General features: G+C 48.4%; 1 protein-coding gene across 2 annotated transcripts in view; it reads right to left on the reverse strand.

Annotated features, from left to right (window-relative positions):
- Positions 1–739: 739 nt before the first annotated feature.
- Positions 740–25,231, reverse strand: part of LOC119896490 (NACHT, LRR and PYD domains-containing protein 12-like) — a 67,665-nt gene continuing 43,173 nt past the window's right edge. The window contains exons 3-8 of one of the 2 annotated variants that reach the window (XM_038710048.1): positions 15,110–15,395; positions 8,540–10,325; positions 8,289–8,459; positions 4,548–4,721; positions 1,541–1,587; positions 740–1,408 (exon numbers count right to left, since the gene is read on the reverse strand). In XM_038710048.1, the coding sequence (XP_038565976.1) occupies positions 867–1,408; positions 1,541–1,587; positions 4,548–4,721; positions 8,289–8,459; positions 8,540–10,325; positions 15,110–15,386 (2,997 nt within the window). In that variant the 5' untranslated portion in view covers positions 15,387–15,395 and the 3' untranslated portion in view covers positions 740–866. The remainder of the gene's footprint in view (positions 1,409–1,540; positions 1,588–4,547; positions 4,722–8,288; positions 8,460–8,539; positions 10,326–15,109; positions 15,396–25,231) is intronic. The other variant, XM_038709974.1, reaches the window with a different exon arrangement.

Consider the following 25,231-nt stretch of genomic DNA (forward strand, 5'->3'; position numbering starts at 1 on the left):
TTTATTAGCTGATTTTTCTTTGTTTCTGCGAACTCGCTGCACTCGAGACAGTCGGACCGGCAGGGTATGCAACCAGGGAGGCTGGGACCCGGAGGGGGAGGAGCCAAAACGGTCTGGATCCAGCTGGGACACCCAGACAGAAACCACATCCACCTAAAAAACCTTTAAACCCACAATAAACATTAAAACCACCTTTAAACTTTATACCATGTTAAGACTCACAGGACCACAGGACCAAGTTCAAAAACCTAACACCTCCTTAAAAACCATATAACTTTCTTAAATGTACTGTACTAATACCACCTTAAAACCATGTCAAAAGTAGTAATACCATGTTACATTTAAATACCACCTTAAAACCTCTTAACCAGTAACAAACACTAAAACCACTTTTAAACTTTATACCACCTTTAAAATCACACAACAGGACCACCTTCAAAAACTTAATACCACCTTTAAAAAACCTATAACTCTCTAAAACATACTAATACCACCTTAAAAACGATATAACTTTCTTAAACATAATAATACCACCTTAATACCACCTTAAAATGTGAAAAGTACTAACACCATGTTAAACTTAAATACCACCTTAAAAGCTCTTAACCAGCAACAAATATTAAAACTACTTTTACACTTTGAAGCACCTTAAAAAGTCACAGGACAGGAGCACCTTCAAAAATCTCATACCACCTTGAAAAAACATATAACAGAGAAGTTTACAATGGAAATGAGGAATCTGTTCAATCACTTTGAATCACTTTGTACAAAGTTCATTGATGGATTTATTACAAGAAGCTGAAAGATTTCTGTGATCCTGAACAGACTCAACTGATCTGTTCTCTACCAGGAGGAGACTCTCCCTCCTACACAGAACACAGACTCACTGAGGAACCAGGCCACCAGAGCACAAATCCAGGATAAAGAGGTTCAGTGAATGTGGTGTTGAAGGTGTGGAGGTGGATCAGTGTGTCAGAGGAGACTCTGTAGAAGGATAGAGAGCCAGCAGGACAGTCCACATACACTGCTACTCTGTTAGAGGAGGAGGAGGAGGAGGAGGAGGAGGAGATGGATGTTTCGCTCTTATTGTGCCAGACAGAGTAATCACCAACAGAGCAACTCAGACTCCAGGACTGATCATTCCATCCAAACACACAGTCTTTACTGCCTCCTTTCCTTCTGATTCCTCTGTAACTCACTGATATATAAACTGCTCCTCTCCACTCGACCTCCCAGTAACAGCGACCAGTCAGACCATCTCTACACAGCAGCTGAAGCCAGCAGTCAAACCTGTCTGGATGATCAGGATATGACTGAACCTCCTCCACACATGTCGCCTTCCTGTTGTTGTCAGACAGTTTGATCTTTCTGTGTACTGTGTTTGTGTCGATTGTGAGTTCACAGGAGTCTGATGAGAGAACGAGACACAATCCAGCTGCAGTTATTGATCTATCATCTGTTCATTGATTGGCACTTTGAATGAGTGATGAGTCTGAAGATGGTTGAATGTTTTCATGAATCAAATGAAAAACACACTTACACTTCCTCAGACCTGGTCTCAACCATCGGACTCCAGCAGGCTCCACCCTGAAAGGAGGAGGGGGGTCAGAGCAGCATCAAACATGGACATTACATTCCTCTCATCCCCCCGAGAGAATAAGTAGGCCTACTAGAGAGGAGTCAGTGGAGCAGTCAGACAGCAGTGTGGAGCTGTGTGCTCCTGTTTACTCCCTCAAAGGAGGGAGGGGCTTCAAACTCTTTCACTCTTCTGCTTTCACTTCAATCTTGTTACCTGCTTGCTTTCTCTTTTTAAAGGAACTAGTTTCTGTTGCTGGTTGACTTTTGTTTGTCACTATTATTTCATTGTTATTAAAAATCTTTATTTGGTTGCACAGAATCTGTGGAGTATAAATTATTTCTATTAGTATAATATTCTAACATTAAGTTCAAACTCATTTCATAGCTAGGCTACTGTTAGCAGAGTTGGGCAGGAACTGTACTAATATTACTTTTCTCATTTTACATTTATGCATTTTCCCAATAACAATAGTGTAACGGATTACTATTTCCAAAACATTACTACAGTTACTAATCCAAGTAACACTGCATTACTGCACTGCTGAACGCACCATGCTTGGCGTGAATGCACTACTGGGGGGCAGGTCAGTGATACCGGTCAGCTGTTAACCAAGAAGCTAATGTAAAGTAAAAGGAAGAAGTGAGAATGAGGAAGAGAGATGTTCTTTCCACACCTGTAATTATTGCTGTTATTGTGTCACAGATGCAACGAACATGTCGTCCATTGTAAACTCAACATTTCTCCATCTGATTTATTGAAGCATCTGCTGCAGCAGCAACGTGAAACTTATAGAAAGAAACTCTGCAGCTACTGTCACTGATGTTGGACTCGTCGGGTTGTAAAAGCACTGAATCCTGCTCTTAGAAACAGGCTACATGTGCAGAAAAACAGGAGGTACAAGGAGTACCTAGTAACTTATTCCATTTTCTGAGTAACTTGTGTTGCAGCCCCTCCCCTTCCTGCTTTTATTCATTTTTTATTCTTTATTTTTACAGGCAAGTCATTAAGAACAAGTTCTTATTTACAATGGCGGCCTGACAAGTGGGGTAACCACAAAGGAAATTGGGCTGAAATAAATACAGTACATTAGAAATGCATACAGTTTTAGCAAATACATAAAATACAATTAGAAACAACACAGTAGACAACACAAAAATTATTACGTAGAGAAGCAACTGCAAGTGGCCGTGAACAAAGATGATATAATAGTTTTAAAAGATGAAATTGAAATTAAAGTATCCAATTTAAGAAAACTGCAAAGTTTAACGGGGTAGACCTTGTTAACGATGAGTCCTCCATGCACGCCAAATTTAGTCATGGAGTTCCTCAAGGACCTGTCCTCCGACCAATCCTCTTCACTTTATATATGCTTCCTCTAGGCAATATTATTAGGACATATTCCATAAACTTTCATTGCTATGCAGATGATACTTAATTATATCTATCAATCAAGCCAGATGAAACTCATCAGTTAGCTAAACTTCAAATGTGCCTTCAGGATGTTAAAACCTGGATGACCTGTAATTATCTAATGTTAAACTCAGATAAAACTGAAGTTATTGTTCTGGGGCCTAAGCTTCATGACGCATTATCTAAAGATATAGTTTACCTTGATGGCATCGCCCTGACCTCCAGCACCACTGTGTGAATCTTGGAGTTATCTTTGATCAGGACATGTCGTTTAAGTCTCACATTAAGCAAATTTCAAGGGCCGCCTTTTTTCACCTACGTCATATTGCGAAAATCAGGAACATCCTGTCTAAAAATGATGCAGAAAAACTAGTCCATGCATTTGTTACTTCTAGGCTAGATTACTGCAATTCCTTATTATCAGGCTGCTCGAAAAAGTCCATTAAGACTCTTCAGCTGATTCAGAATGCTGCTGCACGTGTTCTGACAGGAACCAGGAAAAGAGATCACATTTCTCCTGTCTTAGTTTCTCTGCATTGGTTTCCAGTAAAATCCAGAATAGAATTTAAAATGATTCTTCTTACCTACAAAGCTCTTAATGGTCAGGCACCATCTTATCTTAAAGAGCTCATAGTACCTTACTACCCCACCAGAGCACTGCGCTCCCAGAATGCAGGGTTACTTGTGGTTCCTAGAGTCTCCAAAAGTAGACTAGGAGCCAGAGCGTTCAGCTATCAAGCTCCTCTCCTGTGGAATCAGGTTCCAGTTTGGGTTCAAGAGGCAGACACCATCTCCACATTTAAGAGTAGGCTTAAGACTTTCCTCTTTGATAAAGCTTATAGTTAGGGCTGGCTCAGGTGAGTCCTGAACCATCCCTTAGTTATGCTGCTATAGGCCTAGACTGCCAGGGGATTTCCTATTATGCACTGAGCTCCTCTCTCCTCTACTTTCTCTCCCTCTGTATGCAATCTTATCCATTATTGCATGTTACTAACACAACTTCTCCCCTTTCTGGTAGTCTTGTGCTTTCTCGTCCCTCTCCTCTCTCCTCCTATCACTTCCTGCAGGTTTTCTGGCTCTGGAGCTGTGGAGTCTGGATCTGTGGTTGCGGGTCACCTGCTGCCCCCGTGTTCCTGCTCGACACCCACTGCTAGAATTGTTATTACCAGTCTTATTGTTATTATTATCGTTATTATCATCATTAACATTACTATAAATGTCTGTACCATTAGTCATTTTAATGTCTGTAACACTTTTTCTCTCTCTCCCTCGCTCTCTCTCTCTTTTGGTTTATGTCTCTTAAAAGAGTTTTTCCTTGCCTCTGTTGCCAAGTGCTTGCTCATGGTGGGAGTAGTTGGGTCTCTGTAATTAATAGCACAAAGAGCTGCTTTATATAAAAAGAGCTATTGGATCACTGTTAATGTGAATTGGCGCTATAGAAATAAAATTGAATTGAAAAAAGGCTTCCTACATGTGTGACAGTTCATATTACACTCATAAACAAAAAGACCACCTCTATCAAATTGACTGTCAGTGGTTGACGCAAGCCTCTTCATACCTGAGTGTGTCAAGTCTCCAGCGTGGATCCTCCAGTTCAGCAGACAGCAGCTTCACTCCTGAGTCTCCCGGATGATTATAGCTTAGGTCCAGCTCTCTCAGATGGGAGGGGTTGGAGCTCAGAGCTGAGGCCAGAGAAACACAGACTTCCTCTGTGATCTGACAGCCTGACAGCCTGCGAACACATAAACCAACACAAACAGGAACCCTCTGAGAACAAGAGACGGTATGCTTTTTGTTTGTTTCTTCAGGTACATTTAGGTTCAGAAACTAACTCAGAAAGCAACTTTAGAATCATTGGTGATGTTTATTGATTGAACAACAAAAGACTGAACAACAGAAAATCACGATACATCTTCATGGAAAGGTCCTTGACAAATCATATTCAGCAAACACAATCCTACACAGCTTAGCTTTATATCCACCAACGTAGATATTAAATAGGTCATATTATGCTCATTTTTGGTTCATAATTGTATGCAGTGGTTGTAACATAATGGGTTTACATGGTTTAATTATAAAAAAACGCCATATTTTTGTCATACTGCAAATTGCTGCAGCACCTCTTTTCACCCTGTGAACGCACTGTTTTTGCTACTAAGTCAGTGTGTTAAGCCCCTGGTGTCTCATGTTTGATGTCATGTGAAAGGGGAGGTTAGCAACAAACCTTCCCAACAATCAAGTGTGCAACAGGAGACCAGAGCTGTACTACTGGATTGACTGTGGCTCAGGAGTTAGAGCGGGTTGCCTATTGATCGGTATGTCAGCGGTTCATCCCCGGCTCCTCCAGGGGCAATTTGGGGTCCAGTATCAGGCTTGTCAAAGGACACTTCGACAAGCCTGTTACTGAACCCCAAATTGCCCCGGGTGGTTTTTCCGCCAGTGTGTGAATGTAAATTTCTGTTTGAGCACTTAGGCACTATACAAATACGGAGCATTTCCATTTCCATCTGATGACCTGGAAAACATCCCATCCTCACACTACTGGGTAAGAGTTTAGAGTAAATCACAAAGTAAAAGGCTATAGGGAAACCTAACAACTGGGCCTCTAACTCTGATTGTAAAAGATGTCAGAAGCATGTACAGTAAGAATACCAAAATCCCCAAGAATATGGTCTCTTGCATATCGTGGCTGCACATCCAACAATAAACATCATACTGAACATAGGGACCAATGATGTTGTGAAGCAGCAGGGCTATATGTAGGTTTTCAATGAAATTACTTATTAATAAATCAAATTTTTACTTTCTTTTAGTCAATGGGCTCTATCCTCACTTAGAAATGAAGAACACACCTGTTTATGTGAGGACACCGGGTAGGGATGTAGCCCTGAGTCTCTCTCCCACTACAGCAACAACACCGCAGCTAAAAAAATGCAGTCCACTAACACCACAAACAACCTTGTGCATCCCAACACAACACAGACTCCAACACAAACACCCCGTAAGGATAAAAAACAACAATAAAGGTCAGAAAGGTCATCAGAAAGGCTGTTTTGCGGAGAGAGTCAGCAAATGTGGAGCAATTTTTTTACTAGCCTATAGTGATGCAGGCATTGCAGCAAGTTAACGCTACATTAGCTCGGACCTGCAGCTGTTTAATTCGTAACATTCAATTTAGATTGTCTTTTCACAGATACTCAGGTACACAGCTTGTCCGCCGTCTCAGCCGCTGTAACTAATGTGACCCACATAATATACAATACTGTAACAAAACGACGACATCAACACAGAGGAAGAGCCATTCACCTACACTACAGTAAAGTTACTTACTGCGGTGAAAGATACACAAATAGTACTGACAGGGACGTCACTAGGTTTGAAAGACAGGGGGGCTTAGCCCTCAGGGTATGCGTAACTTGCACTTGCAAAATTTTTGCACTAACATCTTTGTTACTGTACTAGAACTACCCTATTATATTAACAACCAGTAAAGAAGCCAAGATGCTAACAGGTAAAAAGTGACAGACATATTCTCTTCTTCCATTTTTCCTCTGTTGAATTAAAGTTACTATAATGTTGCTTTGAGACACATTAATGCTGCGTGGTGGGAGTTTACTTAGGCCAGATTGAGTTCTTCTTTAGGCTGCGACTTAAATGCTATCCATGTAATGTTCATGTAAATGTGTGATAAAGTAATACCATGGCTGTATTCGAAACGGAAGGCAGTTGCCTTGCTGCCTCGATACCCTGAAAGACAGCTGCCTCAGAAGGCATCACTTTCAAGTGAAGGCAGCCCTGTTTACATTAGTTTCAAACAGTCTTCCAGGGCAGCACTTACGGCAACGTGTGACGGCAGCACGCCGTCTTGCCTCTAGCCTTAGCATAAGCTAACTAGCTATTGAAAAGCCAAACGGCTAACAGACGCCTCAGTAATCATACTGAACAAACTTGGTTGGTTACAGTCACGGGCTAATATGATATTTCAGTGTTTAGTTCTCGCTAGATTTTCAAAAATCGAAGCAAGAAAACTACTAAAAACCTTTAAAAACTTATATATTTGTGTACAAATTTGGCTCGTTTGTCCGCCATCTTGATCAATTTTCAAAAACTCCGGCGGCCGCAGATTTGCTGCTCCATGGGCAATAGTCAGCATCAAGTCATCATTGATGCTGCCTTCAAAACTGGCTGTTACTGGGGCAGCTTGAAGGCATTTCAGGAGAAATAAAGAGATCGTTCAAGCAGTTTTGAATGGCACTCGATGCCTCGCTGTCCTGTTAGACACCTTCTGAAACAGCAGTTTAGCCCGTTTCGAACAGCCCATGTTTAATTCCTCTCTCTGTTAAATAAGTTGCAGGTCCAAAGAATGCTATTGAATTAAACTAATTACTCTTACTGCACTGTGAATTGGTTCAATCAGAGTGTGATTTTGCTCTGTAGTATGGCTTACATACAAGCCCACATTTGTAAGCTGTTGATAAGGATCATATTTAAAGTGGCCAATGTCTGAATTTAATAACCTGATGGGAAAGATTTTAAGTAATGATTACCATATGAATGGATGCATGTATGTATGATTGCTTTTACATACTTTTTTAATTGCTAATTTATTACAGGCAATAAATGGAGAAAGTTAAATTGGTCAAAAATTTGCAAATATAATAAATATCATGAAATAATGTAGTTTAGGGTTTGCCTTGCTGCCTAGACCTGCCAACAAATGTTATTATGTTATAACGAAAATTGTTAGAAGGAAACAAAACAGCCTACATTTCCTCAGACCTATAAACCACTAGACCACTACTGACCTATATACCACTAGAGACTTCTGGACTACAGACTAAAATCCATCTGGCCAATTAATTTAATGATATACCAATACACCAGCATTAACAGGGACATTATGACATTAAGTTTTTACTCACAACAACATTCTGTGGGGACTGATATTTTTTTGAAATTGGCTACTAGAGATAGGTAATATTAATGGCATTCACACTACCAAGACTAGGGTTTCCAATAGCCAACTAAAATATTCCCTTTCCTTTAACTCAAGTAAATGTAGCTTAAGTAGCGACTAACAGTCACTAACAACTTACAGTTTCAGTCTGTATCACTCACTACGCTAATGTTGCTCAGCAGCTCGGCAGAGCAGTGATGAAAGGTACTGTCTTTTTAAGGCATTCAATCACATCCATTTAAACACAGTCTATACTGTAAAAGGGGAGAGGTTGTTTAAATTAAATGCAGCTTAAAATTTTGAGAAATAAACAATTTAAGACAAAATGTAACTTGATCTGACCTCAGGGTTTCCAGTGTACAGTGTGGACTCTCCAGTCCAGCAGACAGCAGCCTCACTCCTGAATCCTGCAGGTTGTTGTTACTCAGGTCCAGTTCTCTCAGACTAGACTGGGAGCTGATAACTGAGGACAGAGCTTCACAGCTTCTCTCTGAGAGGTTACAGCCACTCAATCTGGAGAGGGTACAGGAAGGAGACAAGTAATAACACATTTCGATAGATAGAGTATTTGTTGATGAATAAATCCCACTTACAGAGCTTTCTTGGAGGCTTTGACCACTGGCAGCAGCCTCAGAAGAGCCTCCTCTGAAGCAGAGTATTTCTTCAGGTCAAAAACGTCAAGGTCTTTTTCTGATGACAGTAAGATGAAGACCAGTGCTGAACACTGAACAGGAGAGAGTTTCTCTGTGGAGAGACTTCCTGAACTCAGGGACTGTTGGATCTGATCCACTAGAGAACGATCATTCAGTTCATTCAGACAGTGGAACAGATTGATGCTTTTCTCTGCAGAGGGAGTCTCTTCGATCTTCTTCTTGATGTACTCGACTGTTACCTGATCACTTCCTGTCTGTGTCAGCAGTCCTTTTAGGAGAGTCTGATTGGTCTGCAGTGAAAGTCCCAGGAGGAAGCGGAGGAACAAGTCCAGGTGTCCATTTGGACTCTGTAAAGCCTTGTCCACAGCACTTTGGTAGAAAGGTGTCGATTTGCCTCCAAACATGTAGTACCACCAGGATGTTGTTTGTTGTTCTGCCAGCAGATTGACACCAGAGTTGATGAAGGTCAAATGGACATGAAGAGCTGCCAGAAACTCCTGAACACTCAGATGGACGAAGCAGAACACCTTGTCCTGGTACAGCCCTCTCTCCTCTTTAAAGATCTGTGTGAACACTCCTGAGTACACTGAGGCTGCTCTGATATCGATGCCACACTCTGTCAGGTCTGATTCATAGAAGATCAGGTTGCCTTTCTGCAGCTGCTCAAAAGCCAGTTTTCCCAGAGACTCAATCATCTTCCTGCTCTCTGGACTCCAGTGTTGATCTGTCTCAGCTCCTCCATCATACTTGACGTTCTTCAGTTTGGACTGAACCACCAGGAAGTGGATGTACATCTCAGTCAGGGTTTTGGGCAGCTCTGCTCCCCCTCTGGTCTTCAACACCTTATCCAGAACTGTAGCAGTGATCCAGCAGAAGACTGGGATGTGGCACATGATGTGGAGGCTTCGTGATGTCTTGATGTGGGAGATGATGCTGCTGGCCTGCTTCTTATCTCTAAATCTCTTCCTGAAGTACTCCTCCTTCTGTGGGTCAGTGAACCCTCTGACTTCTGTCACCATGTCAACACACTCAGGAGGGATCTGATTGGCTGCTGCAGGTCGTGTGGTTATCCAGAGGCGAGCAGAGGGAAGCAGTTTCCGCCTGATGAGGTTTGTCAGCAGCACATCCACTGAGGTGGACTTTGTAACATCAGTCAGGATCTTAGTGTTATGGAAGTCCAGAGGAAGTCGACACTCATCCAGACCGTCAAAGATGAACACAACCTGGAACTCTTCAAAGCTGCAGATTCCTGCTTCTTTGGTTTCAGGAAAGAAGTGATGAACAAGTTCCACCAAGCTGTACTTTTCCTCTTTCAGCACATTCAGCTCTCTGAAAGTGAATGGAAATGTGAACTGTATGTCCTGGTTGGCTTTGTCTTCAGCCCAGTCCAGAGTGAACTTCTGTGTTAAGACTGTTTTCCCAATGCCAGCCACTCCCTTTGTCATCACTGTTCTGATTGGTTCATCTCTTCCAGGTGAGGCTTTAAAGATGTCTTCTTGTCTGATGGTTGTTTCTGGTCTGTCTGGTTTCCTGGATGCTGTTTCAATCTGTCTGACCTCATGTTCATCATTGACCTCTGCAGTCCCTCCCTCTGTGATGTAGAGCTCTGTGTAGATCTGGTTCAGAATGGTTGGGTTTCCTGCTTTAGCAATCCCCTCAAACACACACTGGAACTTCTTCTTCAGGTTGGATTTAAGTTTACGCTGACAGACTGCAACAGGATTTCCTGAACGAACACACAACAAAGATCATCATCTTAGTCTGTCATGATGAACCAGTCCCATCTTTGTATCGACTTCAGCCTGAAGCCACTTCTGTCAGTAGAGAAGAGGCCGCTTCTGATTCTATACATGTTCAGTGTTTCTGCAGCATTCATCAAAAAACAAAATGACCTTTACCACAAAGAATGAAGTTGAATAACTTTCACAGTCATACTGGTCTGCGAATGATGAAAGTAGGGACAGTAAGGATGACTAGTAAAGTACATTCATTTATAGACATTTATATGCTTTCCCCAAAACCCCCACTACCTTAATATTGAAGCTATCAGAGTTACTCATCTCCGCCTGCTCCATGTCTCCATCTACACTCCTGCTTGGGGACTTCAATGTCCATGTGGACGCTAACAGCTGTCCCTTTGCTGCTGAATTCCTGTCACTATTGGACTACCTCAACATCATTCAGAATGTCAAATGGTCGACTCACACCAAGGTTCTGGACACTGGATCTAGTGTGTTCCACTGGTACCACTTCCTCCAACCTGCAATGCATAAACCTAGGTGTATGCAACCACAGTGCCATCCTTTTCTATGTTCCTGTCTTTTTGCCCAGGTAACAGCTCAAACGTACCATCACATTCAGGAGCATCAAGTCGGTTAATGCATCAACCCTGACCAACATCATAGCTACCCACCTGGCCCGAGATCCCCAGGATTTCAGGTTGGATGGTCTTGACGACAAATATAATACAGGTTTATCGCTCAGCCTGGACTCTGGCCAAAACACATTACTCCATCCTCATTGGTAAGCAGCAAAACCAACCCAGAATGCTCATCTCCACTATAAACTGGTTACTCCGTTCACGTGATTCCCCAGCCCCTTTGATGCCCCTAACCTCTGCTCCAAATTCCTGGACTTCCACCAACAACTGCAGCCATCTGCCCCCAACCCTCTAGCTACACCCTCGCACATCTCTATCACTTATTAACTGCCTGAATTAAAAAAAAAAAAGTCTAACCTACTCGAACAGCAGCAAAGCAGAGATAATGGGAGTAGCTCCTCCTGGATGGGTGTTCCATCTCCCTATCCCAAAAAGTCAACAACATTGGTGTCATTTTGAACTGCACCCTCTCATTCCAGTCACATGTCAAACTCTTTACTAAGTCAGCATTCTACCACCTTAAGAACATCTCTAGACTTCAACCTTCACTCTCAGACTCTTTGGCAGAGTCATATATGCCTTCATTACCTACCGCTTGGAAAACTGCAATGGTGTCCTGTACAGGGTAGCAAGCAAGTTCCTGGATAGGCTACAATATGTACAGAACTCGGCTGCTAGTGTTCTCAATCACACTAGGCCGTGGCAGCACATCACCCCTTTCCTCACTCAGCTTCACTGGCTCCCGGTCAAATTCTGCATTACCTACAAAATCCTCCTCCTCACCTATAAATCCCTCCATGCCATTGTCCTCAATACCTCCTGGACCTTCTCAACCCTTACCCTCAGTCCCAGAACCTGTAGTCCATGGACAAAGCCTTGCTCTCCGTACCCACACCAGACTGCAGACCTTGGTGAGAGAGCCTTCAGCATGGCAGCCCCCACCCTCTAGAACTCCATCCCCCCAGAAATCTGCAAAACTGCAGAAAAATTATTAAATAAATTTAAGATAAATATGATAAAGAAAATACAGTATTAGCTCACTGCTGCAAACTCTTACTTGCCCAACGGTGCTTGTCCTGTTTTTAAGAGTGCAACAGGAAACAGATTAAAATTTTTTAACCATCTAAATAATCTGCAAGCAGACATTGTCCTACTAAAGGAGAGTCATTTATCCAAGACAGCAGATAAACTAACCTCACCACAGTTTCCTCACTCGTACTCAGCCTGTTATAACTCAAAACAAAGAGGTGTCACCATTATGATAAATAGAAAAACACACTTCAATCATAATACCTATACTATAGATCCAGAGGATCATTTTATTATTGTTAACATTTCTATTCAAAATACCCATTTATGCATCGCTAACATCTATTGCCCGAATGTTGACAACCCCTCCTTTTATCATTCTTTTTTCACCTCAATCTCTGCTCACACAGACACAGCTCTTATAATAGGAGGGGACTTCAACCTTGTATGTAATTCAGCAGTTGACAGGCTCAGTATGGCAGGCAGTCACCGTATTTGGAAATCAACAGAGACCCTTAAACAATACATGAACGATTTTGGTCTCTGCGATACTTGGCGTTCTCGACATTGTTTTTTTTTCTGTGCAGGGTCTCTAGGGGGCTGCCCAGATCCACAAGGCACATGTAGACTGGATGGGCATACTCCCAAGCCCACTCAAGGATCCTGAGAGTAAAGAGCTGGTCAGTTGTTCCATGATAGGGACAAAAACCACATTGTTCCTCTTCGATCTGAGGTTCGACTATCAGCCAAACCCTCCGTTCCAGCACCCTGGAGTAGACTTTACCGGGGAGGCTGAGAAGTGTGATACGCCTGTAATTGGCACACACTTTCCGGTCCCCCTTTTTGAACAGGGGAACCACCACCCCAGTCTGCCACTCCTTGGGCACTGTACCTGACTTCCACGCAATGTTAAAGAGATGTGTCATCCAAGACAGCCCCACCACACCCAAAGCTTTTAGCATTTCTGGGTGGATCTCATCAATCCCTGGGGCTTTGCCACTGTGGAGTTGTTTGACTGCCTCAGTGACTTCTTTCAGGGAAATTGACGTGTCAGTCGGATTTAGGAGTTCCTCAAAGTGTTCCTTCCACCGCCCAATTACCTCCCCAGTTGAGGTCAACAGGGTCCCATCCTTACTTTACACAGCTTGGACGGTTCCCCGCTTCCCCCTCCTGAGATGGCGGACAGTTCTCCAGAAACACTTTGGTGCCGACCGAAAGTCCTTCTCCATGTCTTCTCCGAACGTCTCCCACACCCGCTGCTTTGCATCTGCCATAGCAGAGGCTGCAGCCCTTCGAGCCCGTCGGTACCTTGCCACCGCCTCCAGAGTCCTCCGAGACAACAAATCCCAGAAGGTCTCGTTCTTCAGTCGGACGGCTTCCCTGACCACCAGTGTCCACCACGGTGTTCGAGGGTTACCGCCCCTTGAGGCACCTAAGACCTTGAGACCACAGCCTTCCACTCTGGCTTCAGCAATAGAGGCTTTGAACATTGCCCACTCGTGTTCAATGTCCCCAACCTCCACAGGGATGCCAGAAAAGCTTTGCCGGAGGTTTGAGTTGAAGATCTCTCGGACAGGGGCCCCGGTTCACCCGCACTACCCGTTTGGGCTAACCGGGTCTGTCCAGAGTCATCCCCCACCCCCTGACCCAACTCACAACCAGATGGTGATCAGTTGACAGCTCTGCCCCGCTCTTCACCCAAGTGTCCGAAACATGCAGCCTCAAATCAGATGAAACGATTACAAAATTGGTCATCGATCTTCGGCCTAGGGTGCTCTGGTACCATATACACTTATGAGCATCCTTATGCTTGAACCATGGTGCTCGTTATAGACAATCCATGACTAGCACAGAAGTCTAACAACAAACACCCACTCGGGTTCAGATCGGGGGGCCGTTCCTCCCAATCACGCCTTTCCAGGTATCTCCATTATTGCCCACATGCGCGTTGAAGTCTGCAAGCAGAACTATGGAGTCCTCTACTGGAGCCCCATACAGAACTCCATTTAGGGTCTCCAAGAAGGCAGAGTACTCTAAACTGCTGTTTGGTGCATATGCACAAACAACAGTAAGAGTTTTCCCCCCTACTACCCGAAGGCGTAGGGAGGCGACCCTCTTGTTCACCGGAGTAAACTCCAACATAGCGGCGCTCAGCCGGGGACTTGTGAGTATCCCCACACCCGCCTGGCGCCTCACACCTTGAGCAACTCCAGTGAAGAATAATGTCCATTCCCTATCAAGCAGTATGGTTCCAGCACCGAGACTGTGCGTGGAGGTCAACCCCACCAGATGTAACTGGTAGCGCTCCATCTCCCGCACAATTTCCGGCTCCTACACCCACAGAGAGGTGACGTTCCACGTCCCCAGAGCCAGCCTCTGCCACCTGGGTCTAGTCCATCGCGGGCCCCTGACCTTCACTGCCACCCATGTGGCAGCGCACCCGACCCCTGCAGATCTTCCGATGGATGGTGGGTCCAAAGGATGGAAAGGGGGGTGCCACAATGCTTCTTTGGGCTATGCCCGACCGGGCTCTGTGGCCACCATGCACTCGGCGACGAGCCCTCCCTCTGGGCAGGGTCTCTCCTCCTCTTCCTCATATTGACATCAGGGGTCTGAGAACCATTCTCAGTCTGGCCCCTCACCTGGAACCACTTTGCCTTGGGAGACCCTACCAGGAGCACCAGGCTCTAGACAACACAGCCTCCAGTTTCACCGGGGCACACAAACCTCTCCACCACAATAAGGTGATGGTTCCCGGACATGGTTCATTATTTCTAATTAAAAACTACATGTTGTCTTTCATACATACCAGAGATTACAGCAGCTGTACCTTCACACTGAGAGGAGGATGGTCTTCTGCTCTCTAAAGTCTCTCCAACTTTACTAACATCCACTGAGACTTTGAGATTATGGGTCATATTGTGTCATATAAAAAAGGGGATAAATGAAATGGATAAAGCCATTACATGGCAATAATGTTAAACTCAACCTTTTCTCATAATAATGAGATCAGGTCTTAAACTTTATTCTTTGTTGAACGCAGTGAGCTTCTGTGCTGAGAGACCCTGTTCCTTTACAAGCATATATAATATAAAACTGACCTTCTGGTCCTGAGCTGGTTTCTGGCAGACTCTGCACCAGGTCTTTCCTGGGTATCTCCTCCAAAACCTTCTTGGTCACTTTTAGAGCTCCATGAAGATTATAGGCGTTCACCATCAGATCCACAGTGTCCTGCCTTTCTGCCTTTTTCAGCTCAAACACTTTGATGGTTCCCTTCCATCCTTCCTGGATGTCAGGCTGCTTCAGATACCATTTGAACTTTGTGAATTCCTCGTCACTTAAATCCTCCAGAGTGTTTAAAAGGTCCTTTTTCGTCATTGTGGCTCCCTGCTAAAGTCAGGTAGTATATTAGAACTGAAGGAAAACTGTAACACAAATGTTTCAGAGCAGCAGCAGGACTTCTGATTGGCCGACACAGGAGCTGTGTTTGTAGTATTTGTGTGCAGAGTCTGGCCAGTCAGAGCTCCTGCTGCTGCTCTCTGTGGTCATTTTAAAGCGGCACACTGCTTACACTTCTTTCAGTTACAGAGAGCCATCTTTTGGTTAAAGCATCACTGAATGGAAACGGTAAATGTTAGCAGGATGCTGAAATATGGTCAGATTTCTTCATTCAGAAAGCCACACATAAAGATGAGGTTTTGTTCTGTTAGCTTTTGACACCTATGGGCTGAATGTATCTGAAATGGAGCCTATGCCTGTCATCACAGGACAATACTGTTGGAATCACATGTGCAGACTGAATAATGGGCCCTATTGTTACTATGACAACAGTAAAAAGCCAGCAGGTCAGTGCTGAATGCTCTGGTTGATGTTAGTCTAATAATATTACGTCAGCAGCTGACTGCTCTGTTTTTGTTAACGAGTAAAGGAGCTACGTTCAGTTTCATCCACCTAATCCTCCACACAACTTATTGTTTCTCAGATTTACTCCACCTCTACCGCTCCTTGTAGCTTCCCAGGTAGTTAAGTTATTGTCTTATTTTGATGAGTGTTTTCTTTATTGATTAGAGGCCGCTGTCGGTCAATTAAAGGTTTCCATGTGTACAGTAATGTCCCAGCTAATATCCTGGGACATTTATGCATTTAAGTTAAAAACCTGACAGGACAGACAGCTCAGGATCAATCAGGAGGACGGCTGCTTTACTCCAGACAGTTTCTCTGGATGAACCTGGACTGTGTGGGAGAGCTTCAGGATGTGGAGACACAAAACATTATTTAACATTAGATATGAAGTAATGCTGCTGTGCCTCGTGCATAAATGCGCATAGCATCTCTCTTCCAGGGGAGACGGTTTAACCTATTAAATTCACTAAATGTATAATTTATCGCCCATCATTCTGCCCGCAAACAGCAGCTCTGAAAACTGAAAACTCATCATCACTACTTCATCTTTTCCTTCATTTCTGCTGGACAGATGCCAAATATGAGCTGCTCCTCACTGATTGGCTGCTCCTCACAGATTCATATCAGGTCAGTTGAATCTCTTTGGCTTGTTGGATGTTGTTCCGACTAAAGAAGCAGTTAGAAAACATGACTGATGGGCTTTCTCTGCATACACAGAGACATACACTACATACATTCAAACTAATTAATTAATTTAAATCCTTTTATACTCATGTATGTTAACTAAGTCGGTACTTACTATGCGGGACTCCCGTTAGGAAGGTTGGGAGACCGATTCCAAATAACTGCGTATTTCTTTCCCTTGTTACTTGATTATGAGGACACTTTTGCACATGCTCACAATAAAGCATGTGCTGCAGTGTGTGTGCGTACCGGCGTTTGATCCGCATTCATAAACCTATGGACGCTTATTTTCATTTCCCTGAGGAAATTCAGGGGAATCCAATCATACAGGGTGCGAACTGGGGGGGGGGGGCTAATAAGACATCAGCTCCCCTAAAAGCATGGTGTGTTCACTCTAAAATATTGACAGCATGCTTTATTGACATTAATCTTGCGGAGCGTCAGACTTCATCCCACCAGAGGAAACGATCACTGACTGACCGCAGCGGGCCAGTCGCTCCACAATCTCCTGTCCCTGGTCCGCCTCACCTCCTCTCCGGTGCCGACACGCTGTGAACGGTTCGTGATCGTTGACTGGATGAATAGTCTATCGTGCATGATCCATGCACTACTGCAACTGGGGGCTCTCTGCAGCGCCACGCAACTTTCTACAATGTTCCCAGAGGTGTGTCAAGCAGGCCAGAGACTGAGTGTCCTTCAGAACTCTTCAAGGTAAAAGCTTCCAGTAAACTCAACATAAAGCATTGCTGCAAGCGTTTTCATTTTGGAGCCACAATCACTTGACAGAAAGGGATTGTGTGATTAACTGTAGCTGTCATAACTTAGATCTATTTCAGCACCAGTTGTTGCTATCAATTTATTTTTTATTTTTCTGCTGTCAAAGCAATCTGACGGCGGCCACATATAACTGCTGGCGGGCTGGTTCTGGCCCGCGGGCCGCTTATTGCCGACCACTGGCCTATTCTATAAAGACGAGGGCCTGTAAAACTCATATCAAAAATGAATACGATGTCAAAATGTTATGAACAAGGTTGTATTACGTTTGTTTAGTTAATGGTCTACATAATCTAATTAAAGGTTTTAACTACAGCACTTCAAGTTAGTTCAAAATTACTGCTTAAATTCTTTTGTAGTTGTAGCCCATTACAAAGGCTATGGCTCCATCTAGTGGATGAAATCTGCAATAGCCTTTCCTTCCAAAAACTTCGTTAGCGTTGGACCTGGTCTGCAAAAACTCAATTATTGTGGAGTTTACTTATCTAAATGTTAGACTGAGTGTGTTTTTACATTTATTCGTTAATAGACTATAGCTATAACTTCAAAAATATAACTGGTAATGTATTAGGCCATGAAAGGATGCTACATTGTTGTATTATAGATGACATGATGAGGTCAGCTTGAAGTTCTAGCGTCCCATCTTTAATTTGTTAACTGGGATAATATATATTTTCCCCATATTTGATGCTGCCATAAATGTTGTTTTGTTTTCAAATGTTAACAATTTTAAAAAGACAGTGGCAGTATCCGAAATCCCCACTCATTCACAACTCTCTACCCCCTATGTAGGGAGCTGTATGTAGAGCACTATATAGTGAGCTCAACGCATTATTAAAACAACACTTTCAGACACTACTCCGAGCCTTATTTCGGCGCTGGGAATCTTCTGGGATACATTGAGTGCACTATATAGGGTGTAATAATTATCACTATACATTCGGACAGCACTACAAAATGCTGAGTCCACTATATAGTGAAAGCATCTTCTTCAGTGGACTTTTATAGGACAAAATAACAGTGAATCCAAACAATAAGTACAACACACTCTGTGCACAGCAGGCTACTGCAGAGTTCCCAGCCGCCACAAGAATAAAAGCATTTAACACAGGCTGTATAAAACATGTCTTAAATTCACTCAGTAAAGTTCAAATAAAGGTACACTGACAATGGTGTACTGGTGGCGACGTGTATCACACAGTTTTAATGCGACGAACCTAGTTCAGATGTATTTAGTAGGCGTATATTTATATAGGACTTGTAATATACGACGCCGTGATGTTGCCGGAAGATGTTCATTCCATGCACTGGCCGCCAAGTTGGCGCTGGTCTCCCTTCTGCAGTCCCAATCACTCCCATTCAAAAATCCACATGGTCTGGCAGCGACGGCAGGGTAGACTGCTCCTTCTCCGTCTCCTGGTAATCCTTGCTTTGGCACTATCCACTCGTCATAGATTTTATCCTTTAGATAAAGAGCTGCATGCAACAGGCTACACACCTCCAGCTGCTCAGCCAGGTAACAGGCTGCCCACCTCCAGCTGCTCAGCCAGGTAACAGGCTACACACCTCCACCTGCTCAGCCAGGTAACAGGCTGCCCACCTCCACCTGCTCAGCCAGGTAACAGGCTGCACACCTCCACCTGCTCAGCCAGGTAACAGGCTGCCCACCTCCAGCTGCATGCCTCCAGCTGCACACCTCCAGCTGCTCAGCCAGGTAACAGGCTGCACACCTCCACCTGCTCAGCCAGGTAACAGGCTGCACACCTCCAGCTGCACACCTCCACCTGCTCAGCCAGGTAACAGGCTGCACACCTCCAGCTGCACACCTCCAGCTGCTCAGCCAGGTAACAGGCTGCACACCTCCAGCTGCACACCTCCACCTGCTCAGCCAGGTGACAGGCTGCACACCTCCACCTGCTCAGCCAGGTAACAGGCTGCCCACCTCCAGCTGCTCAGCCAGGTAACAGGCTGCACACCTCCACCTGCTCAGCCAGGTAACAGGCTGCACACCTCCAGCTGCTCAGCCAGGTAACAGGCTGCACACCTCCAGCTGCACGCCTCCAGCTGCTCAGCCAGGTAACAGGCTGCACACCTCCAGCTGCTCAGCCAGGTAACAGGCTGCACGCCTCCAGCTGCTCAGCCAGGTAACAGGCTGCACACCTCCACCTGCTCAGCCAGGTAACAGGCTGCACACCTCCAGCTGCACGCCTCCAGCTGCTCAGCCAGGTAACAGGCTGCACACCTCCACCTGCTCAGCCAGGTAACAGGCTGCCCACCTCCACCTGCTCAGCCAGGTAACAGGCTGCACACCTCCAGCTGCACACCTCCACCTGCTCAGCCAGGTGACAGGCTGCACACCTCCACCTGCTCAGCCAGGTAACAGGCTGCCCACCTCCAGCTGCTCAGCCAGGTAACAGGCTGCACACCTCCACCTGCTCAGCCAGGTAACAGGCTGCACACCTCCAGCTGCACGCCTCCAGCTGCTCAGCCAGGTAACAGGCTGCACACCTCCACCTGCTCAGCCAGGTAACAGGCTGCCCACCTCCACCTGCTCAGCCAGGTAACAGGCTGCCCACCTCCAGCTGCTCAGCCAGGTAACAGGCTGCCCGCCTCCACCTGCTCAGCCAGGTAACAGGCTGACAACCTCCACCTGCTCAGCCCACCTCCACCTACTCAGCCAGGTAACAGGCTGCACGCCTCCAGCTGCTCAGCCAGGTAACAGGCTGCACACCTCCACCTGCTCAGCCAGGTAACAGGCTGACAACCTCCACCTGCTCAGCCCACCTCCACCTACTCAGCCAGGTAACAGGCTGCACGCCTCCAGCTGCTCAGCCAGGTAACAGGCTGCCCACCTCCAGCTGCTCAGCCAGGTAACAGGCTGCACACCTCCAGCTGCACACCTCCACCTGCTCAGCCAGGTAACAGGCTGCACACCTCCAGCTGCTCAGCCAGGTGACAGGCTGCACACCTCCACCTGCTCAGCCAGGTAACAGGCTGCACACCTCCACCTGCTCAGCCAGGTGACAGGCTGCACACCTCCACCTGCTCAGCCAGGTAACAGGCTGCACACCTCCAGCTGCTCAGCCAGGTAACAGGCTGCACACCTCCACCTGCTCAGCCAGGTAACAGGCTGCACACCTCCAGCTGCACACCTCCAGCTGCACACCTCCAGCTGCTCAGCCAGGTAACAGGCTGCACACCTCCAGCTGCACACCTCCACCTGCTCAGCCAGGTGACAGGCTGCACACCTCCACCTGCTCAGCCAGGTAACAGGCTGCACACCTCCAGCTGCACACCTCCAGCTGCACACCTCCAGCTGCTCAGCCAGGTAACAGGCTGCACACCTCCAGCTGCACACCTCCACCTGCTCAGCCAGGTGACAGGCTGCACACCTCCAGCTGCTCAGCCAGGTAACAGGCTGCACACCTCCAGCTGCACACCTCCACCTGCTCAGCCAGGTGACAGGCTGCACACCTCCACCTGCTCAGCCAGGTAACAGGCTGCACACCTCCAGCTGCTCAGCCAGGTAACAGGCTGCACACCTCCAGCTGCTCAGCCAGGTAACAGGCTGCACACCTCCACCTGCTCAGCCAGGTGACAGGCTGCACACCTCCACCTGCTCAGCCAGGTAACAGGCTGCACACCTCCACCTGCTCAGCACACCTCCACCTGCTCAGCCAGGTAACAGGCTGACAACCTCCACCTGCTCAGCCCACCTCCACCTACTCAGCCAGGTAACAGGCTGCACACCTCCACCTGCTCAGCCAGGTAACAGGCTGCACACCTCCACCTGCTCAGCCAGGTAACAGGCTGACAACCTCCACCTGCTCAGCCCACCTCCACCTACTCAGCCAGGTAACAGGCTGCACACCTCAACCTGCTCAGCCAGGTGACAGGCTGCACACCTCCACCTGCTCAGCCAGGTAACAGGCTGCACACCTCCAGCTGCTCAGCCAGGTAACAGGCTGCACACCTCCACCTGCTCAGCCAGGTGACAGGCTGCACACCTCCACCTGCTCAGCCAGGTAACAGGCTGCACACCTCCACCTGCTCAGCACACCTCCACCTGCTCAGCCAGGTAACAGGCTGACAACCTCCACCTGCTCAGCCCACCTCCACCTACTCAGCCAGGTAACAGGCTGCACACCTCCACCTGCTCAGCCAGGTGACAGGCTGCACACCTCCACCTGCTCAGCCCACCTCCACCTGCTCAGCCAGGTGACAGGCTGCACACCTCCACCTGCTCAGCCAGGTGACAGGCTGCACACCTCCACCTGCTCAGCCAGGTAACAGGCTGCACACCTCCACCTGCTCAGCACACCTCCACCTGCTCAGCCAGGTAACAGGCTGACAACCTCCACCTGCTCAGCCCACCTCCACCTACTCAGCCAGGTAACAGGCTGCACACCTCCACCTGCTCAGCCCACCTCCACCTGCTCAGCCAGGTGACAGACTGCACACCTCCACCTGCTCAGCCCACCTCCACCTGCTCAGCCAGGTAACAGGCTGCACACCGCCACCTGCTCAGCACACCTCCACCTGCTCAGCCAAGTAACAGGCTGCACACCTCCATCTGCACACCTCCACCTGCTCAGCCCACCTCCACCTGCTCAGCCAGGTGACAGACTGCACACCTCCACCTGCTCAGCCCACCTCCACCTGCTCAGCCAGGTGACAGGCTGCACACCTCCACCTGCTGAGCCCACCTCCACCTGCTGAGCCCACCTCCACCTGCTCAGCCAGGTAACAGGCTGACAACCTCCAGCTGCACACCTCCACCTGCTCAGCCCACCTCCACCTGCTCAGCCAGGTAACAGGCTGACAACCTCCAGCTGCACACCTCCACCTGCTCAGCCCACCTCCACCTGCTCATCCAGGTGATAGGCTGCACACCTCCACCTGCTCAGCCAGGTGATAGGCTGCACACCTCCAGCTGCACGCCTCCAGCTGCACACCTCCACCTGCTCAGCCAGGTAACAGGCTGCACACCTCCACCTGCTCAGCCAGGTAACAGGCTGCACACCTCCAGCTGCACACCTCCACCTGCTCAGCCAGGTAACAGGCTGCACACCTCCAGCTGCACACCTCCAGCTTCTCAGCCAGGTAACAGGCTGCACACCTCCACCTGCTCAGCCAGGTAACAGGCTGCACACCTCCAGCTGCACACCTCCAGCTGCACACCTCCACCTGCTCAGCCAGGTAACAGGCTGCACACCTCCAGCTGCACACCTCCACCTGCTCAGCCAGGTAACAGGCTGCACACCTCCAGCTGCACACCTCCAGCTGCTCAGCCAGGTAACAGGCTGCACACCTCCAGCTGCACACCTCCACCTGCTCAGCCAGGTAACAGGCTGCACACCTCCAGCTGCTCAGCCAGGTAACAGGCTGCACACCTCCAGCTGCACACCTCCAGCTGCTCAGCCAGGTAACAGGCTGCACACCTCCAGCTGCTCAGCCAGGTAACAGGCTGCACACCTCCACCTGCTCAGCCAGGTAACAGGCTGCACACCTCCAGCTGCTCAGCCAGGTGACAGGCTGCACACCTCCAGCTGCACACCTCCACCTGCTCAGCCAGGTAACAGGCTGCACACCTCCAGCTGCTCAGCCAGGTGACAGGCTGCACACCTCCACCTGCTCAGCACACCTCCACCTGCTCAGCCAGGTAACAGGCTGACAACCTCCACCTGCTCAGCCCACCTCCACCTACTCAGCCAGGTAACAGGCTGCACACCTCCACCTGCTCAGCCAGGTGACAGGCTGCACACCTCCACCTGCTCAGCCCACCTCCACCTACTCAGCCAGGTAACAGGCTGCACACCTCCACCTGCTCAGCCAGGTAACAGGCTGCACACCTCCAGCTGCACACCTCCAGCTGCTCAGCCAGGTAACAGGCTGCACACCTCCAGCTGCACACCTCCACCTGCTCAGCCAGGTAACAGGCTGCACACCTCCAGCTGCTCAGCCAGGTAACAGGCTGCACACCTCCAGCTGCACACCTCCAGCTGCTCAGCCAGGTAACAGGCTGCACACCTCCAGCTGCTCAGCCAGGTAACAGGCTGCACACCTCCACCTGCTCAGCCAGGTAACAGGCTGCACACCTCCAGCTGCTCAGCCAGGTGACAGGCTGCACACCTCCAGCTGCACACCTCCACCTGCTCAGCCAGGTAACAGGCTGCACACCTCCAGCTGCTCAGCCAGGTGACAGGCTGCACACCTCCACCTGCTCAGCACACCTCCACCTGCTCAGCCAGGTAACAGGCTGACAACCTCCACCTGCTCAGCCCACCTCCACCTACTCAGCCAGGTAACAGGCTGCACACCTCCACCTGCTCAGCCAGGTGACAGGCTGCACACCTCCACCTGCTCAGCCCACCTCCACCTACTCAGCCAGGTAACAGGCTGCACACCTCCACCTGCTCAGCCAGGTAACAGGCTGCACACCTCCACCTGCTCAGCCCACCTCCACCTGCTCAGCCAGGTGACAGACTGCACACCTCCACCTGCTCAGCCCACCTCCACCTGCTCAGCCAGGTAACAGGCTGCACACCTCCACCTGCTCAGCACACCTCCACCTGCTCAGCCAAGTAACAGGCTGCACACCTCCAGCTGCACACCTCCAGCTGCTCAGCCAGGTGACAGGCTGCACACCTCCAGCTGCTCAGCCAGGTGACAGGCTGCACACCTCCAGCTGCACACCTCCACCTGCTCAGCCAGGTAACAGGCTGCACACCTCCAGCTGCTCAGCCAGGTGACAGGCTGCACACCTCCACCTGCTCAGCACACCTCCACCTGCTCAGCCAGGTAACAGGCTGACAACCTCCACCTGCTCAGCCCACCTCCACCTACTCAGCCAGGTACAGGCTGCACACCTCCACCTGCTCAGCCAGGTGACAGGCTGCACACCTCCACCTGCTCAGCCCACCTCCACCTACTCAGCCAGGTAACAGGCTGCACACCTCCACCTGCTCAGCCAGGTAACAGGCTGCACACCTCCACCTGCTCAGCCCACCTCCACCTGCTCAGCCAGGTGACAGACTGCACACCTCCACCTGCTCAGCCCACCTCCACCTGCTCAGCCAGGTAACAGGCTGCACACCTCCACCTGCTCAGCACACCTCCACCTGCTCAGCCAAGTAACAGGCTGCACACCTCCAGCTGCACACCTCCAGCTGCTCAGCCAGGTAACAGGCTGCACACCTCCAGCTGCACACCTCCAGTGCTCAGCCAGGTAACAGGCTGCACACCTCCAGCTGCTCAGCCAGGTAACAGGCTGCACACCTCCAGCTGCACACCTCCGCTGCTCAGCCAGGTAACAGGCTGCAACCACCTCCACCTGCTCAGCCAGGTAACAGGCTGCACACCTCCAGCTGCACACCTCCAGCTGCTCAGCCAGGTAACAGGCTGCACACCTCCAGCTGCACACCTCCACCTGCTCAGCCAGGTAACAGGCTGCACACCTCCAGCTGCACACCTCCACCTGCTCAGCCAGGTGACAGGCTGCACACCTCCACCTGCACACCTCCAGCTGCTCAGCCAGGTAACAGGCTGCACACCTCCAGCTGCACACCTCCACCTGCTCAGCCAGGTGACAGGCTGCACACCTCCAGCTGCACACCTCCAGCTGCTCAGCCAGGTAACAGGCTGCACACCTCCAGCTGCACACCTCCATCTGCTCAGCCAGGTAACAGGCTGCACACCTCCAGCTGCACACCTCCACCTGCTCAGCCAGGTAACAGGCTGCACACCTCCAGCTGCTCAGCCAGGTAACAGGCTGCACACCTCCACCCTCAGCCAGGTGACAGGCTGCACACCTCCACCTGCTCAGCCAGGTAACAGGCTGCACACCTCCACCTGCTCAGCAC

Source organism: Micropterus salmoides, unplaced genomic scaffold, assembly GCF_014851395.1.
Source record: "Micropterus salmoides isolate LMB-PRFRI ecotype aquatic unplaced genomic scaffold, ASM1485139v1 Ms_hic_scaffold_1, whole genome shotgun sequence".
In the NCBI taxonomy this organism is placed as follows: Eukaryota; Metazoa; Chordata; class Actinopteri; order Centrarchiformes; family Centrarchidae; genus Micropterus; species Micropterus salmoides.